Source organism: Perna viridis, chromosome 13 (genome assembly GCF_037379345.1).
Source record: "Perna viridis isolate PV_CMFRI_1.1 ecotype Kerala chromosome 13, ASM3737934v1, whole genome shotgun sequence".
NCBI lineage: Eukaryota > Metazoa > Mollusca > Bivalvia > Mytilida > Mytilidae > Perna > Perna viridis.
Window position 1 is genome coordinate 30517385 of NC_142457.1, and position 17258 is coordinate 30534642.

At 36.0% G+C, this 17258-nt stretch overlaps 1 protein-coding gene across 2 annotated transcripts in view; it reads right to left on the reverse strand.

Moving 5' to 3' along the window:
• The window catches only part of LOC148600304 (chitin synthase chs-2-like), a 38454-nt gene extending 22246 nt beyond the window's left edge, over positions 1-16208 (reverse strand). The window contains exons 1-4 of one of the 2 annotated variants that reach the window (XM_088557291.1): positions 16051-16208; positions 4209-4354; positions 1944-2349; positions 31-959 (exon numbers count right to left, since the gene is read on the reverse strand). In XM_088557291.1, coding sequence (XP_088413417.1) covers positions 31-959; positions 1944-2349; positions 4209-4354; positions 16051-16065 — 1496 coding nt within the window. In that variant the 5' untranslated portion in view covers positions 16066-16208. The remainder of the gene's footprint in view (positions 1-30; positions 960-1943; positions 2350-4208; positions 4355-16050) is intronic. The other variant, XM_088557292.1, reaches the window with a different exon arrangement.
• Between the last annotated feature and the right edge of the window lie 1050 nt (positions 16209-17258).

Here is a 17258-nt window from a genome sequence, read left to right on the forward strand (position 1 = left end):
AATTGCTCAATATCATGTATGCAATCGTACCTTTGAAGTTCTCCAAGTTTATATCCATTAGTCGTCCAAATATACCACGTGGTACAAAGCACAGAGATGAATAACATAATTCCTGATGCAACAATTGGCCAAATGTCAGACATTTCCCCCAAGATCGTTAGATTCAAGTTAGAAAATAGCAAATCACAGTCGGTGAATTTAAGAATTGTTGGATCGTACATTAGTCCTGCCATTGCGAATGGTGCAGCTAAAATTACGATCATAAGTGGTAGTGAGAAACACAGCCGTTGACATCCAACTACACATGCAGTTTTAGCAGCTTTTGCACATGTGTAGCTACTGCAAATGTTAATTATGGCAATGATGTAGGGTACGTAGGTAGAGCAAGAATCATCGCTCCCCAAATTTAATGAACTAAATTTATGTTGCAGTTTCGTGCTTTCAAAGTTAAAAATTGCCCTGACACCGTGGGCAAATTTTTCTGCTTTTATACCATGTATACCTATCACGCAAATGAAGCAGATGATTGTTTTCCACAAATAAGAAATAAGTACCATTTTTGTTCTCCTTGTTTGGTTAATCAATTTAAGATATGGTAAATTGGTTGCCTTGTTAGCAACACCGGTGAAGTTTTCCCAATATTTTACCGAAAGCAAAATAGAAGAAACTGCAAAAATGATGCAATATAAAGTCCCATTTGTTCCCACCGATTTTCTTAAAATATAAATACATGTTAAAACAACTGCTCCCCAGTGAAGCAGCATCGCAAAAATCATCATACTCATTCGGATCACTCTCCGTTTATTATTGTCACTGCATGCATTGATAAATTCCAAGATGGGTAGAACAAATGTTACAGCAAGATATATCAATGAAGCTGTTGGTGGGTTGAAAGCAGGTAGGATAATATATACCAGACAGGAAAGGGAGACTGAATGAAGACTCTCTATGATCAATATCTAGAGAAAAAAAAACAATGAAACGTTTAACCTGTCTATACCGAAACCTCCGAAGATTTGTTTTATCAAGCCTGGTGTTTGTTTTTAGAGGTTCAAAGGGTATTGATGTGAAGGGACTTTGGAAGATGTCAGGTTTGCACAGGTTAGTGGTTTAATTACTCAGGGAGGCAGTATAGACAGGTATCACTAAATATTGAACAATACTGACTTAGTGTTGAATGTTTTCTTTCATATTGTTATAAAAAGTTTGATATATATATATATACATAGATAGATATTGCAAAGTTCAGTTAAAAAGTATTTTTTACTGATTTAAAATTTATTATTATTATTATTACTTTTCTAGAGGTGAAAGATACTATGTAAAGTGAAATTAGTCTGGTTGTATCTTTGATTACTTAATTTGATTTACTGGTGACTTTTTGCGTCTATCTTTTTTTATATAAATGTACTACTTATTTTTTTGCATTCTTGTTGTGTAATCAGACACGCGGCTGTCCAGTCAGGAGAGGGTGGTCATTAACGTGTCTTTGTTTCGTTATTTGACCTTTTAGTTTCTTTTGAAGAGGTGTCATCGTTTTGTTACCAAGGATTGTATTACTTCTGTTGTCGTGGGAGTGGCTGATCCAGAAGGGGTGCAGGGTGTTGATACTTTTATTGTAAAAATTGTCAATTTCTTGCGTAAAATTGACAAAAAATGGCAATTAATGTCCTAGCAACCCCTTTTTCTGAGGAACCTCGACTGGCATCTTTCCTTTTCAAAGGACCTGGTTCTGGCACTACAGGGCCTTTCGGAGTTTTTTACTTAAAGATGTTATTACACATGTTGTACACCTTTTGGTGATCTTTGTATATTTACTATATTGTATAAAGGTTACACGCTTGTGTATTTGTTGAGTTTCATTGTATCTGTTCTTTTTTCTATTGTTGAATGAATGGTGTATTAGGTTAAAGCAGTTAAGGTACTTTATGGTTAAAACGTACCAGAAAAAGATGACCCAAGGTAATGGAACGAGTTCTTTTCAGACACATTGTTTTCAGGGATGTCAATATGGCGACAAAATATGGCGCGATGATAACAGTGAAAACAGACCAAACCCACTTCTCATCAACCGTCGCTTGTGTGTTTTTCGTCGAATTATGTACTGGAACATCTGTGTGGTTTATATCATTATTTGTGTAGTTGATTTTAATCGAGTGCGAGGCCGGTGGGTGTAGATGCCAAATTAGTAAGTGTAGGGTAATTCGTGATAGAAGTCCTGTGCCGAGCACGATTAAGAATATGAAAAAGATGAAACAGATTGTCATCAGTTTCTCTGCTGTCCTCCAGAACTGCTCCATATCGTCCCGATTCCATTTAACAGATTGTTGAGGGAAGATGTCCCAACCTCTGTAAAAAATAACCCAAAAAAAGTATGATATAAAGTAATTATTAAACACTTCCAGTTGGCTTTAAAAAAAAACTGTTGGATTTCCAATGTGGATTATCTCCTGAAAGCAGATGGATTTGAATGAATGAATTACTTTTCATCAAACATACCTATTAAGCGACTTATGTAGCCTTTTATGAGGTGTAACACATATTACAGAATTTGCATGACTCTTACAAAGTCTACTACTTAATAGCATTATTTGCCCAACAAGAATTAACTAAAGGTTTAAGTTATTTGAAACCCTGCTGTGGGGTAGTGCTAACCAAACAGTTTATGTCACGCATACTCATGAAACTATACACCCTGCTGTGGGGTAGTGCTACCCAAACAGTTTATGTCACGCATACTCATGAAACTATACATCCTGCTGTGGGGTAGTGCTACCCAAAAAGTTTATGTCACGCATACTCATGAAACTATACACCCTGCTGTGGGGTAGTGCTACCCAAACAGTTTATGTCACGCATACTCATGAAACTATACACCCTGCTGTGGGGTAGTGCTACCCAAACAGTTTATGTCACGCATACTCATGAAACTATACACCCTGCTGTGGGGTAGTGCTACCCAAACAGTTTATGTCACGCATACTCATGAAACTATACATCCTGCTGTGGGGTAGTGCTACCCAAAAAGTTTATGTCACGCATACTCATGAAACTATACACCCTGCTGTGGGGTAGTGCTACCCAAACAGTTTATGTCACGCATACTCATGAAACTATACATCCTGCTGTGGGGTAGTGCTACCCAAAAAGTTTATGTCACGCATACTCATGAAACTATACACCCTGCTGTGGGGTAGTGCTACCCAAACAGTTTATGTCACGCATACTCATGAAACTATACATCCTGCTGTGGGGTAGTGCTACCCAAACAGTTTATGTCACGCATACTCATGAAACTATACACCCTGCTGTGGGGTAGTGCTACCCAAACAGTTTATGTCACGCAAACTCATGAAACTATACATCCTGCTGTGGGGTAGTGCTACCCAAACAATTTATGTCACGCATACTCATGAAACTATACACACTGCTGTGGGGTAGTGCTACCCAAACAGTTTATGTCACGCAAACTCATGAAACTATACACCCTGCTGTGGGGTAGTGCTACCCAAACAGTTTATGTCACGCAAACTCATGAAACTATACACCCTGCTGTGGGGTAGTGCTACCCAAACAGTTTATGTCACGCATACTCATGAAACTATACATCCTGCTGTGGGGTAGTGCTACCCAAACAGTTTATGTCACGCATACTCATGAAACTATACATCCTGCTGTGGGGTAGTGCTACCCAAACAATTTATGTCACGCATACTCATGAAACTATACACACTGCTGTGGGGTAGTGCTACCCAAACAGTTTATGTCACGCATACTCATGAAACTATAAACCCTGCTGTGGGGTAGTGCTACCCAAACAGTTTATGTCACGCAAACTCATGAAACTATACACCCTGCTGTGGGGTAGTGCTACCCAAACAGTTTATGTCACGCATACTCATGAAACTATACACCCTGCTGTGGGGTAGTGCTACCCAAGCAGTTTATGTCACGCATACTCATGAAACTATACACCCTGCTGTGGGGTAGTGCTACCCAAACAGTTTATGTCACGCATACTCATGAAACTATACATCCTGCTGTGGGGTAGTGCTACCCAAACAGTTTATGTCACGCATATTCATGAAACTATACACCCTGCTGTGGGGTAGTGCTACCCAAACAGTTTATGTCATGCATACTCATTAACTAAGAACTAAAGAGCATAACTAGTGAAATTGTCCAGCTGAGTGAGATCAAGCCCTTACCTGGACACTCTGTCACTTCCATTTAAGCTTTCTTCAGTAGCCCTTGTCCTACTGTTAGCAGATGAAATTGGGGGTTCTTCGTCATCCCCTGTAAAGGCCGGGTTCACATAATCCTGACTACGTTCAATTTTGGGAATTGAAAAAGCCTGAAATATATTTAATACATCTAGGAAACAACCAAAACGCTATTAAAATTTTACCTGTGGCGTAGATAATTTCGACTGCTTATACATGTATGAGGAAAAATTCACGCTATTTTTCAATAGTGCATCTCAACTAAATTTGGTATATCAATATCTTAATTTGGTGGTTATTTCTAGAAATTATGAGGTATAAATACTTTCTTCATGTGCCACAACTTATGCACATTTTACCTGATTCATAAACAGAGAAATACATAAAGGATTATTTCACAACTTATCATAGAAAGAATTGAGAGTACTGTTTGCTAAGGTTTTCAGAAGTATATCTCCCTATTATTAAGTCGATAACATTATTAGCGGCTTCTTGCATTCGTAATTTCAACATTGTACATTCGCATATGATTTGCATAATTATATACTTCTCCTGCACGTTAAGCTGCTGATCGGAGCCGTGTATAAACTTTAAAGACGGTGTCCAAAGGATCACACAGGTGTTTTGTGGTATATAAGTTGGACATATTGGTATAATGTAGGGCAGATTTCTACCTAAAAGCTATTTAAATTACTCACTAGCCAAAACTTGTTTTGAAATTGGGACTGGTTTATTTCATCCAGCTGTAAATACCAAGCACATATGTTCTACGTGCGGTTTTTTTTTTTTTTTTTTTTGTTTTTTTTTTTGTTTTTGTTTTTTTTTTTGTAAACAAATTAACGGGAGATTTACATTAGAAGATGGATTGATCGTTTAGCATTGACCAAGTTTCCGATTCAGATTCAGGAGCTCGTTACAATGGACGTTATGGGTCATATACATTGTAAGGGCCCCAATATATATAAATAGCCATTGCCAGTTGATTAATCTGGTTCCTTATCTGTTTCCCTGGTCGATATCATAAGCGTCCCAAAGGTCGCTAAATATTTGAGAGTACTGAAAAACATACAGGTCATCACAGTTACAAACGAATAATCATATCAATGGAACCAGGATTCTAGCGGAAAGTACCCGACTTAAGAGCATATCGCATTCGTGCCCTGTCGTATGTTGAAAGCAAGTAGTATAGAAGATTTGACAATTAGTGACTTTGAAGACTTCAATCTTAAAAACATATATAAGAGAACTTCTTTGGTATTCGGAAGAATGTCTCCCTATTATAGGTATTTAGAAGGGTGTTACGCGCGACACTCTTGATCTATAGGAAAATAGGGCTATGGAAAAATATATAATAGTGAATAGAATACAGTTCTTGGCATGAGAGTTTCCGAAAGGGCAGTTAGAATAGGTATTACGTGTGACACTCTTGCTCTAGAGAAAAATAGGCATGTTAATGCAAAACAGTTTGCATGTGACGCATTTGCTCTAGAGAAAAATTGGCTATGGAAAAAATACATAACAGTTAACATGGGAAACAGTTCTTTGCATGAGAGCTTCCGAAAAGGTATTTAGACGCGGTAAATCCTATAAAATATTGAAAGAGTAATCAAGGGATCCAAGGTTATAGCGGTAATCAAAAGAATGTAATCCAGGGACAAAGACCAGACATGGAAAACAGACACATACAACAAAGAACATAAAGTAAATAAATCATACATACAAAGTAACAAAAGCAAATGAGCAACTCGGACTCCACTAAGAGCTGGAAGCATGGACCAGGTGCACTAGTAGGGTAAGCGTCCACCGTTTTTTTCTAGAATCAATCGCCGAGTTGCTCATAAAAAAGTCAAGTCCGGGGTAGACAAACGAGGAAAGGAAAACTATGAACCGTTGAATAAATCAGTTTTCAGGGTGCAGATGGATACACCATAAAGATCCACGAATTCATGATGACGACCATAAAACTTCTGTAGTCAATAATCGGACAATTCAGAAACATCAAAATCCAAGTACATGGCCAAAACGTGAAAAAGGGAAAGAATGGTGTTCTGCCTAGACAGTGTACAGAACCGAATGAAAAGGGAATGAATGGTGATCTGCCTAGACAGTGTACAGAACCGAATGAAATAAAGAATGGTGTTCTGCCTAGACAGTGTACAGAACCGAATGAAAAGGGAATGAATGGTGATCTGCCTAGACAGTGTACAGAACGGATTGAAATAAAGATACATAAATGAAGAGAAAAAAACAGACTTTATACCCAAAAAAATTACTAGCAAAAAAATGAAGTGACATCAGGTGTTCCGGGAGGGTAAGTATGGCTTGCTCCACAAGCGATACATTTATAATGCAAATAAGTTTGAATCTAGCAACAAGAATGCAGCTCCCCGACACGAGTCACAAACGGGTTCAATTAACAACGACGGTTCAATTATTTGATAGTTATCATTTAATTCAAAAAAGTGTACCATGATGTAAATGTGTACCATGATGTAAAAGTGTACCATTATTAAATGATACATAAATTTTTAAAAGGAAATACAAACAGTTAATGTTAAACAGTTCTTGTCTTTAAACTATTGCCAGCACTAAAGTGTAATTGTTTAACTGCCTAAACATTATTGAATCATAATCAATTATTATTGTTTTGTAAATTGTTTCTTTTTGTTTTGTTTTATGTGCGATTTTTTTTAATTTCTGATATTTCATTTGATACGACCGCATTTGCTAAAATGTTTGTATGAGCTACAAAAATACATTAAGTCTAGAATTTTACACTGCACTTCGAAGTAATTGATTCTTTAGTGGAAGCGACCCCTGTTGGTAGCTCTTACCAGTCACTAAAGAAAACATAATGTAAGTGGGTGCATAGGATAAAGCCAGTAATTGAAGATTAACATACTTATCAGTGACGGATCCAGAGGGGTGCAGGAGTTGGCACCCGGCTTTTCATTGGAAAATTTGTTATTTTTATGTGTTAAATTGTCAAAAACTGGCAAATAATGCCCTAGCACCCCCTTTTCTGAGAAACCTCGGCTGGCAACGAATTTATAGAACAATAAATGATTATTTTGTTCGCTATTGTGTAAATTGTTTAAAGAAAATTATTCAAAAAGAATAATAGCTCTAGATCTGTATTTTTAATTCACTTTGAAAATACACGAATATCTACTTCTGAAACCCAAACAGGATATAAACAAAGCGAGACAACTCCTTACAAAATATAGATAAAGATAAAATACAGATACGTGTAGAATTGAAACCATACCCCTTTTTTCTATACAATACTTTAGGATAAATTAGTGATTAACATCTAATTTCAACTGTTAAACTCATTTTTTTGTACTTGCTTAACCCTTTTGGGTATAATTATTTCGTCAAAAATGTTTATTAAAATAGCGATCAATTTAAGAATTTATCGGTAGAAAATTTTACTATTTGTTGCCAAAAGTATTTCAAAAGTTGACTCAATGACACTGGCTGATACAGAAATTTCGAAAATGGGGAAACCCTTCTAAAGATTTCTGTACGATCATCTAAACGTTTTGAGAATAAGTAGGTCTGACTTCCCGGGGCATTATATATACTCGAGAGTTTGTGCTTTTAAGACACTTCGTGCATCCCAACCTTCTAATCACGTATTAATTTAGTTTTCAATTTAGGAAAGAGTAATCAATGGAACCAAGGTTATAGCGGTAATCAAAAGAATGTAATCCAGGGAAAAAGACCAGACATGGAAAACAGACATACACAACAAAGAACATAAAGTAACTAAAATCATACATACAAAGTAACAAAAGCGCAACTCGGACTCTCTCTCGATTTTTGCAACCAGTTTTTATTTAAAAATTTCTTTTTAAGATTGAAATTTAAAGCAGTGTGAAGTTGGTAACTTATTCTATATTCGTTTGATATTCATTTTATATCGATTTGATATTCGTTTTATAAATTTGTCTAATATTCGTTTTATAAATTTGTCTAACATTCCTTTTATAAATTTGTCTAATATTCCTTTTATAAATTTGTCTAATATTCCTTTTATAAATTTGTCTAACATTCCTTTCATATCCATTGATATTTATTGTATTTCCGAATATTAATCCACAGGTCAAATAATACCTAGAATTATTAGAGTCGTTGTGACGAAATCTTTTTACTTGTTTTGTATGAACTACTATATATGGGTTGTAGTACTTGAGTAGGGCAAAGACCGATATGATGTCGCTCACCGGGGCTCAATATTCTGGGTTCGACATAAGCCTGGGCCCGGTTAACATCTTTTAACAGACTGTTTATAGTTTTGTACCCTTCTTCCCGTGTGAGTATTGGTCCGGCCTGTTTATAGTTTTGTACCCTTCTCCCCGTGTGAGTATTGGTCCGGCCTGTTTATAGTTTTGTACCCTTCTCCCCGTGTGAGTATTGGTCCGGCCTGTTTATAGGTTAATAAAGCTAAAACTGAACCGATTGAAATAATATAAAATGTCAAACAAATAATTATTAATATTTAACTTTCATATATGTTCGTATGTTTTGTATGTATGAACACGTATGCGTGTGTGTCTGTATGTAGTTTTGATAGTTTGCAAATATACACTATACTCGGCGTCACATAAATAACATATTGTTAAAATTTGAATAAAAATATTTTCTACGACTTTATTGACACCAACCGTCGTTTAAATTGTCTTAAATGACTTGCTCATTCGTTTAGCCAAACAGCTTCTCAAAAACAAGTCGCTTATTAGCTTAAATCATGCGTAACAAATCCTTACGGGAAAATCCCATACTAATATCCGCCATGTTGGTTTTTACGGGACGATTTGTTTACAAACGAAGTGCGTAAGTTCCCGTCGAACTCCGGTGACAATCGTCTGCTTGATCAACTTCTCGGTATTATACGTTGTTCGCGTAAAATAAATCCGAGATATCCGAAATAACGCCGAATTGCATTCTGGGTTCTTCGGTTTTTGGACAAACCATTTAAACATAAACAACATCTCCTAGCAACCCGATCACTGTAAACATGGCCGACTTTTTACAATGTAAATATTGGCACCTAGAATTAAAATCTGACCGGAATTTAACGATTCAATGTTTAGGGAGAAGCCGTTTGGCTAAACGAGTGAGCAAGTCATTTAAGACAATTTAAACGACGGTAGGTGTCAATAAAGTCGTAGAAAATATTTTTATTCAAATTTTAACAGTATGTTATTTATGTGACGCCGACTATAAGTATTAACCTGGGAAAGAAGGATTTTAGATTTTCCCACAAAAAGTGAAATGCATTCGACTATACAAGTTTTTGATCATCCGAAACGTCTCAATTTTGATATTATTTTCGGTAGATTATTCGATTTCCTATATAATAAACCTAATTTTCGCGAAAACAAAATTCCCCAAAAGGTTTGAAATATCACCCCTCCACCTAGAAAACTGGTCTCTGTCTGAAGTAAAACTCATCCACAGCGTGCCGACATTGTAAAATTCATATTGAATGCATTCTTATTAAGAATAATAATGATGTATCAACATATCTTACCCTTTCAGACTGCTAGATTTTTCTTTTTGTGTTACAATTATTATAAAGTCGTAAAAAGGGAAATTTTCAGAGTTTCAGATTTTCATCTATATCACCATTTTTTTCCAAAATATCGTAGATTAAACAAGCTTTTGTATGATACACTGTATTTATATAGTATCTTATGCAAAAAAATGCCACCCTTACCTTGAAAAATATACTTCCTCATGAACCAAATGTTAATATTTAGCATATAAATGATGTAAAAATCATATGTTGTGTACTGTTGTTTAAATTATTGACGTATAAAAAGAAGAATTTCGTCTTTTCTTCCATTTCACAAGTAAGAGATTTTTTTTCAAATACCTAGTTCAAACAGGCTTTTGTATATACAGAATTTCAGATATATCTATATAGTCCAGTAGACTTGAAATAGGTCCAAGCAATAAATATTTGAAGTTCTTCAATAATTCGAAATATTTCCATCCCCGCTCAAGTAAAATACCACCAAATGAACTACAATGTTAGTTTTTGGCATAAAAGCGACGTGAATAAGACATGTTGAAAGGAAAGTTGATAATTCTGAATGAAAAGTCATCACGTTTGTCTTAAAGTTTGGTCAATAGTTTTCCTTTACCATCGCTTTCTAAGTATAGGTCAACATATGATGCTGACTTTACAGTGTCTGTAGTATCCTTTATCTCAAGTCCTTTGGGGTAGATGCGATGTATCAAGTCCCCGAAATTAGGATTGTTTAAAGATGATACGTCATCTATATAGCGGAAACTGAGATTAAAGGATCTAGCCAAACGATATTCTTTCTTTCGGATCAAATGAGCTATAAAGTCAGCCTCATAAGAGCGAAGGAATAGGTCAGCAAGTAAAGGAGTACACTTTGTTCCCATTGGAATGCCGACCGTTTGTTGAAAAACACGTCCATCACACTGGACAAATATGTTGTCGATTAAAAATGCAGGATACCTTAAGAAACTTTCTTCCAAGGTTGGTTCCAATTGGTCCAATAGTGTCAGAGGAGAAGAGATTGAAAAATTGTTAACAATGATGACGGACGACGGACGACGATGATGACGGAGGCCAAGGGGTGAGCTAAAATGACTTATTTGGTAATGTATGTTTAGTATTATCACAAATGATACTTCTGAGGTTCTTTTGATGATTTTTGGCGATTTTCAAAAAATGAGATATTCGGTTATTGCTCAACTAAAACGTCTCAAACGTTTCAAATTTGGTATTTATATAAAGCTATACACAAAGGCGGATTCAGGTGGGGCGGGCGAGCGCCCCCACCCTCACAAAAAAAATTTGCAAAGCATGGGTTGTCAGGGTTAGATTTAGGCGGTTTTAGGTTGAAACTTTAGTTACTCGCTAATTTTACTACAAAGATATCTACATTGCACCCATTCTAGAAGATTATTTCAAAAATTTAACCTCCCTACGCTCGACGAAATTTGAACTGTGTGCACCCCCCCCCCAATCTAAAATTCTGGATCCGCCCTTGATACACTAGATGTATAATCAATCCATCCATTGTGTGCTGAGATTTTTGTGACAAAAATTTTCTGTATTAATTCATATCGAAAAAAAAATTGCAACGTCCTACCAAACAGAAAGTTGATATCGGTTAGCAACCGAAACTTCTTTCAACATATGCCCTATCTATATGAAGCCATTAAACTGAATTTCAAACCGATCCATTCATAGGAAAGCCTTGCAGTGTTTATTAATGAACGAATATTAAGTTAATATCGAACGAATATCAAATTAATACCAAACGAATATCGAACGAATATCAAATTAATACCAAACGAATATCGAACGAATATCAAATGAATGTCAAACAAATATCAAATTAATGTCAAATAAATGTCAAATGAGTATCAAACGCATAGCAAATAAGTAGCTAACTTCACACTGTTGAAATTAAATGACATTTTAACTCACTGAAATGCTTGCCATTTCTTTCAGAAATATACTAAACGAATGCACTGGAGTTTTATCCACAATAATTTTGTGAAAATCCAAAAACTATATAAATAGACGGATTATTGACTATCTTTTATATAAAAACAATATGTTAAATACATGTATTTTTGTTTGAATACGAACTTCGTCCGCGAATAAGTTAAAATAGATACGTTTCATACCTTTTTTATCCACATTTTTTTGTGGAAATCCAAAAACTATATAAATAGACAGACTATTTCAATCTCGTGTCAAAAAAAGGTATATAGTGCAGTTCATTTGGCTAACAACCTCCATCAAAAAAACGTCACGAACAAAATTTCAAAGACCAATCAATATCGATTATTTCATATTTCTATACTATAGTACTTCACCTATCAATATCGATTATTTCATATTTCTATACTATAGTACTTCACCTATCAATATCGATTATTTCATATTTCTATACTATAGTACTTCACCTATCATATCCAAAATTTTCAATTGAAAAAAAGCTATTGCAAACTTATAGATTGAGGACTTTTAGACTAAACTACATGACTTTTCTTGCAAAAACTCTCCATTCAAATATGATCCTTCTTGTCACGTCATTTCGGGAGATTTAAACATCATCAAAAAGGAATCTCTCCGTCAGGTCCTTTACAAAGGTCCCAAGTACCGTAAACCACGCTCCATAAATTGGAATTTTTACTTTAAAGTTCCTGTGGATGTCGTGGAGGACTACGCAAGAAAATTGAGAACAAGAAGACATTGATTCTCTGTTAAAGTGGGTAAAGGCCGTGAGGTTTTTAATTTTGAAACGTATGAACGTTTTAAGTAGGTCAATGACTGCCAATGCTACATCAGTTTTCAAAGATCCCGATGTAGCAAACACATTGTCTACTATACATAACAAATATAATGTCGTACCTTCAGACAAAGCCCAAAACAACATTGCTTTTGTCTGCAAAACGTATTACATCCAATGTTTATTAACAGAGGTAAACGTAGAAAATAATAGCAATAAAAAGACCTATACTGCCACTATACTCTGCAAAGAAAAGATAGTGGAAAACCATAACTCTGTGCTATCCTCTTTTGGTCGCTCTACTAAAGACGATGATTGTAATATACCGCCTATGTACTAGATTCCTAAAAACCACAAAACTCCATACGAACAACGCTACATAGCTGAATCTGCAAAATGTGCCATCAAACCTCTTTCAAAACACTCAACTTCTATACTCACAACTGTCAAACAGTTCTACTACGCCACTTGTTACTCGCGTAGTGGTATTAATTCAATGTGGACCCTGAAAAATTTGAAAGATCTTTTGGAAACCCTCAATTCAAGATTATTATCAAAATAAAATAGCATTGAAACCTATGATTTTTCGACTCGTTACTTCTATTCCCCATACGCAGATAAAATTCCGACTCAAAACATTGCACATCGTTGTTACTCAAAAAGAGGTACAAATATGTACTTCTTGGTAGAAATTCCTCATACTTTGTAAAAATAATTCCAATCATCTTCTTAATATACCGAAGAAAGTGTTTTCAAATTGGTGAAATTTTTGATCGACAACATATTTGTCCAGTGAGGTGGACGCGTTTTTCAACAAAAGGTCGGCATTCCAATGGGGACAAAATTTGCTCCTCTATTTGCTGACCTATTCCTTCACTCTTATGAGGTTGACTTTATAGCTGATCTGATCAAATAGAAGGAACATCGTTTAGCTAGATTTTGTAATCTCAGTTTCCTCTATATAGATGACGTATTATCGTTATAAGTAATCCTAGTTTCGGGGATTTGATACATCGCACCTGCTCCAAAGAATTTAAGATAGAGGATACTACAGACACTGTAAAGTCAGCCCCATATCTTGACCTACACTTAGAGATCGATGGTAAAGGAATACTATTGACCAAACAATACGACAAACGCGCTGACTGTTCATTCCGAATTGTCAACTTTCTTTTTATCTGTGACTATATCCCTTCAGCACCTACTTATGGAGTTAACAACGCAGACTTTTTGTACCGTGCTAGGCTTCTGGAACAGGGTTATATTGCTAAAAGATTGAAGTCATCACTACTGAAGTTTTATGATCGTCATGATGTTTTCGTGGATCGTTACGGTGTATTCATATGCACTATGAAAACTGATTTGTTCAACGTGTCATAGTTTTCCTTTCCTCTTTCGTCTGCCCAGGACTTGATTTTTTATGAACAACTCACAAAAATCACAAGAATCACTGTAGTGTCTATGTAAATCTTATAAAACAATGATTTTTTTGTTCGTTATTGTGAATATTGTTTAAAGAAAATAATTTTGATTTCACAACCATTGCAGCTTGAAGTTTTTATTTCTTTTCTTTTTTTTTCTTTTATTTTCTTTTTTTTAAAGGCTATTATTGATACGTATATTTATAAAACATGACTCAAATCATTCAAAAAGAATAATAGCTCTAGATCCCCATTATGCTTGTGTCCCATCCCTTTTTCCATTTCATCATCATTTCATGTTCATTTTATCATCCATTTCATGTTCATCGTCTGAATATAGCTGAAATATTGCTGCTCGGACGTTAAACCCCAACAAACAAACAAACAAACATCAGATTCAGAGAAACCAAACAGGATATAAACAAATAGAGACAACTCCTTACAAAATATAGATACAGATAAACACAGGTACGTGTAGAACTGATACTATGCCCCCTTTTAGAAACATCTAATTTCAACCTCATTTTTGTGTTTTGTAGTCGATAAACAGCCATCAAATATTCTCTCCACTTAAACACATTTTTGTACTTCAAAGTTGCTAAATGTATTTCAAAAAATGAATCAATGACATTCGCGGATTGAGATATTTCGAAAATGGGGAGGCCGCTATAAAGATTTCTATAAGAAATCTTAACTTTTTTGGGAATAAGTGTGTCTGGCTGCTCGAGACATTATAGATACTCGAAAGTTTGTGCTTTTGAGAATCCCAACCTTCTAAAACGCGAATTAGTTTTCAATTAAAAAAAAAAATCTCTCTCGAGTCTTGCAATCGGTTGTTATTATTTGAAAATCCAAAGGTACATATGTACACCCATGACCGACCCACTAACCCCCCCCCAAAGGTACATATGTACACCCATGGCCGACCCACTAACCCCCCCCCCCAAGGTACATATGTACACCCATGGCCGACCCACTAACCCCCCCAAGGTACATATGTACACCCATGGCCGACCCACTAACCCCCCCAAGGTACATATGTACACCCATGACCGACCCACTAACCCCCCCCATGGTACATATGTACACCCATGACCGACCCACTAACCCCCCCCCAAGGTACATATGTACACCCATGACCGACCCACTAACCCCCCCCAGGTACATATGTACACCCATGGCCGACCCACAAAACCCAAAAAGGTACATATGCATACCCATGGCCGACCCACTAACCCCCCCCCAAGGTACATATGTACACCCATGACCGACCCACTAACCCCCCCCCCCAAGGTACATATGTACACCCATGACCGACCCACTAACCCCCCCCAAGGTACATATGTACACCCATGACCGACCCACTAACCCCCCAAGGTACATATGTACACCCATGACCGACCCACTAACCCCCCCAAGGTACATATGTACACCCATGACCGACCCACTAACCCCCCCCCAAGGTACATATGTACACCCATGACCGACCCACTAACCCCCCCAAGGTACATATGTACACCCATGACCGACCCACTAACCCCCCCAAGGTACATATGTACACCCATGGCCGACCCACAAAACCCAAAAAGGTACATATGCATACCCATGGCCGACCCACTACCCCCCCCAAAGGTACATATGTGCATCCATGGCCGACCCACTAACCCCCACAGGTACATATGTACACCCATGGTCGACATCCCCCTCCCCAACCCAACCTTTTTATGCTTTATTATTTAAAAGAAAAATCGTGGAAATCATGGGTACGGGTCCCTCAGACCAACCCCTACACCCCCACCCATTTGTATTGTCGGCTATTTTATATTTATTGTTTATTTTCAATTGGTCAGTTTATGTAAATGGCTTTTTAAATCGATTAAGAGTAAATTCAGTGTTGAGACTATGCATTTCCTCATTCTTGTATCAGATTATTTTAGAAATATGGTAATTGTTTCTTGAAATATTTCCTGTTTTTGCTAACAATATATTTGTTCGCATCGCCGGAATCATGCATGATTTATATGATAGAATTGGTCAATATAATTAAATATAATTATCATCCCTTTGTTATTTATTTATATAATTTTTGTGAAATTAAATGGTATTTTAACTCACCGGAATGCTTGTCATTTCTTTCAGATATATACCGAACACGAATACACTGGAGTTTTTATCCACACTTTTCGTGAAAATCCAAAAACTATATAAATAAAGGGACTATTTCAATGAACTATGTAACTCGTACAGAACTACCTCTGCTATTTATACTTATTTTTGTTCAATCCATTGTTTTAATCAACTGATTGAACAAGAATAATGTGTGTTTATGCTGTGGCTGGCCAAGCATGCCTCACGTTTAAAACGTTATATTAAGTATCTTTTGTTTAAATTACATGTATATTAAATTTAGCTATTGACGACCTTCTTCTGCGATTAAATTGAAAATATTCATACCTTTTTGTTCTTCATATATAGTGTGTTGATTGTATAATCATAGAACTGAAGCCGACAATTAAGTCAAAAAAGTAATCTGTGTTACTGATTTATCTTTTCCGAGGTGAAATAACAATGCAGGGTGGAATCAGGAATTTAGAGAATTCTGATCCAGTAATGTATAGCGGGGATTCAAAATATCATTTGCTGTATTTAGATCACCGTCATCCACAAAATCAACAAGGGGTTCCAATAAAAAGAACCACTGTGTGTCTATGTTAGTCTTTGGGTTGTAGTCTCGCATTCTTTAAACAAAATTTTACGTTCTTTTAGAACCCTATGCACCTGGTCCATGCTCTCAGTTTTTGATGGGGTTCTCAAGTTGGTCGTTAGATTTTGTTTCTGTACACGTGATATTTTGGTTATTTCATGTTCTTTGTTGTTGTGTCTGTTTTAAAAAAAATTCTGTGTCCGGTCTTTGTCATTGGATTATTTGATTACTCTTTACTATATAATGACTCCTCGGTTCTCCCTAATTCTAACTTTTTTTCGCTCTATATGTATTTTGTTACTGATATGGTTTGTAAGTTGATAAAAATACAACATATGACGAATGTAGTTATACACGCTTCTCCAAAATTAATTACGAATACGAATATACATGTATGTAAGACGCCCGCAAGTGAGCAGAACAATAAACATACTATAATTTTTTAAGGAAATAAAGTGAAGATAGATCTATAGGAATTCAGTTACAAAAAAAGAGAGATTTAAACCTTAACTATTACATAGAGTAACAGATTACTAGTATGTATATACATGGCAATATTTGAAGCGAACGCCTCCATAATTTAGTTTAGTTTCACACTTTTGGCTAGGGATGGAAAATG